The sequence below is a fragment of the Odocoileus virginianus genome, chromosome 20 (genome assembly GCF_023699985.2).
Source record: "Odocoileus virginianus isolate 20LAN1187 ecotype Illinois chromosome 20, Ovbor_1.2, whole genome shotgun sequence".
In the NCBI taxonomy this organism is placed as follows: domain Eukaryota; kingdom Metazoa; phylum Chordata; class Mammalia; order Artiodactyla; family Cervidae; genus Odocoileus; species Odocoileus virginianus.
The window spans coordinates 16,148,063-16,150,715 of record NC_069693.1 but is presented as its reverse complement, the minus strand read 5'-3'; the positions used below and the strand labels follow the sequence as shown (position 1 = coordinate 16,150,715).

At 52.7% G+C, this 2,653-nt stretch overlaps 1 protein-coding gene across 1 annotated transcript; it reads right to left on the bottom strand.

Annotated features, from left to right (window-relative positions):
- Positions 1 to 665: 665 nt before the first annotated feature.
- Positions 666 to 2,221, bottom strand: LOC110150871 (major allergen I polypeptide chain 1-like). Its single transcript, XM_020913940.2, has 3 exons — positions 2,113 to 2,221; positions 1,785 to 1,975; positions 666 to 818 (listed from the first exon to the last, which is right to left on the bottom strand). Exons 1-3 carry the CDS (start codon positions 2,171 to 2,173, stop codon positions 789 to 791), a joined length of 282 nt encoding a protein of 93 aa, XP_020769599.1. The 5' UTR covers positions 2,174 to 2,221; the 3' UTR covers positions 666 to 788.
- Between the last annotated feature and the right edge of the window lie 432 nt (positions 2,222 to 2,653).

Here is a 2,653-nt window from a genome sequence, read left to right as displayed (position 1 = left end):
CCAGGCCCCTAGACGTTCACTCTGAGAGTGAACTCACCCTGTATGTGGAAGCAGCTGAGTCCACAATGGGGTTTGGCATTAGGATCAACTGAGGCCCAAGGAGTGACAGAGTTCAGCACATAAAACTTGACCCTTTGTTCTTCCTCTCCTTCAGGCGCTTAGGACAGGGGCCCGTCTCACCCGTTATTTTATTTTGTTCTCTCCCCAGCCTTGAAGATTGGAGGTGGTTTGATTTTATAAATGGCAACAGCCCAAAGAAAGACTGTAATATGTGCACAGTGACAGGTGAGGTAGCCGAGCTTGTCTCCCCAGCATGGATGGGTGGGGGAAGCTATGTCTCTTCAGCAGATGCTTTACCCACTCTGAGCCTCAGATTCTCCCCTGTCAGATGAGGATGATTATTCCTACCTCTCAAGGTTGCTGGGAGGAATAAAATATGGTGGATGATGCATATGACCTGTGGGTGTTGATGACAGAAATGATCGACACTCTGGCTGATGTAATGATCATTACCCATGTCCTCACCTGTTGAATTTGTGGAGGAGCGTCTGACAGCACTGAAATCCAGCTGCAGTAGGAAGGCACACTGGTGGTCTCCAGTATGGCCATGTCCTCTCTCTCCTGCACCCACAAAGCCCCATCTCCAGTGAGTAAGCACTCTCCTGTGAATTGCAAGGCTTTTTATTGCTGGAATCCTCTATAATCAGACACCTGGATGTGGCAGGTTGTTAACACTACTTAGGGATGAGGCAAGTGGTTTCCTTGGGTTCCTGGCAGGGATGGCTCCATCAACAGAGAGAACTTGAATATATTTTATTCTGTAAGAGAAGGTGCAAAAACCTGGTGAGACCTCAGGGGTGGATGTGACAATTAGCTGCACTGAACAAGGGGAGGGGTCTGCAGGTTGTTTGGAGGGAGGCCTCTGAATGTGAGCAGGTAAAGGTGGATACTTCCCAATGAGGCTTCTTCCAATGGAACAGAGATTGTGGGGTCTCCCTGTGAGGCTGGGGGCAGTCTTCTGGGATACAGTGGGGGACTGCTGAGGACCACCTGGCAGGGCTCTGGAGTGACACCTGGGAGTCTCCAGGGATGAGCTGATCCCTGTCTGCTTCCTCCTTCTGGCCCTTGGGCACTTAGAGCTGAAGCAGCTGCTTGTTCCCACCACCTCTAGGGCAGCAGAGAGAGGACTGACCCTGGGCATCAACTGATCCTCAACTCTGGGCATCCCAGGCCTGGGTGGGGTGGGCAGGAGGGCAACTTTTGGAAGCAGCTACCTCTTTTAGGCATGTGAGACCTGTTGGGTCCAGGGAACAGGGACAAATGCGGTTATTGGATGGGGTGGAGTAGGGACTTGAACCACTAGGGAAAGAACTGATGTTTGGAGAAGGGAAGGACTCAGTGTGAATGGATTACAGAAGAGTCAGGTTCCTGTGCTGGAGAGGCTAGAGCCAGGGAGGCCAGTGCTGAGGGCCTAACTCCAAAAGCAGGTGATGTCACAGGGTCAGGAGGACCTGGAGGGCCCCAGGCCTGTGACCAGGCAGAGCCCAGTCAGGGCCAGCTCAAGAGCTCCAAGGCTGAACTGAGTTTTCCTGTAGGATCCTTTCCCACACTGGGTGTTGGCCATTTCCTCTCTATCTGCTTATTCATGAGGTTCTTTTTGCTCCCAGGTTCTTGGGGGAAGAGCCAGGGTGTAGAGGAAATGATGCCCTCCACTTCCCAGTGGCCTGAGCAGACCCCTGACACCCCCGCCCCACATAGGCACATTCACACACAGCCGGACCCACCAGAGCACTCAGAGCATTTTGCTTATCCTCCGCTGTCAACCTCTCATCAACACAGCTCTTCAGGGTATCGGCAGTCTCCAGTACATCAGAGTTTTGGTTATACTTTTCAACTTGTTCAATATACTCATCATGGCTTCCCGATATGAACAGGTCAACAGTGTCCCTCAAGGCTGGGCAGATGTCATCACACTCTGAAACAGAAAGATATGGGGACACTTCCTGTAAGGCACTCATCAGAAGAGATTTTCCCCTTCCCTTTCTGACATGCTCAGATGGTGCCCTGGGAAGGTGTCAGAATCCTTGGGGAGCCCAGGTCCCAGCCACTCACTTCCGCCTGCAATGAGGAGCAAGGCAGCGCAGAGAAGCAGGAGAGCTCCAGCCCGAGTCATGGTGCCGGTGGCAGATGCTCCCTATTCACCTGGAGCCCTTTTATACCTCTGCTTGTCCTCACCCCCAGGGGGCCTGTGTCAGATGCTTCCTTTTTTCAGGAGATATGCCAGACCACAGTGTGAAGGGGCCCGGGTCTGCACAGGAGGAGCTGTTTGTGTTGGCAAGATGCTAGTCCTTGAGTCCACAGAGGAAACTGGCTCAGCCTCCTCCCCCTGGAGGGCTGTGGGAGGGGCAGCTGACTCAGGAAGCTTAACAGCTGAAAATCCCCAGGTTGAGCAAAAAGGGCAAAAGTGCTCCCAAATCAGGCCTCCTAAATGATGGCCTGTGGCAGCCTGTCAGTACAACATGTGACCTTGAAGACAAGATCGTGTGAACTTTAGCAGTTTACAGTTAGATCAGTGATTAGTGAATCGTCTCACAGGGGTTAGTGCCAGGCAGGCCAGGGCACAAGCCCTGAGCCCCTGGTCAGACTCTCTGGT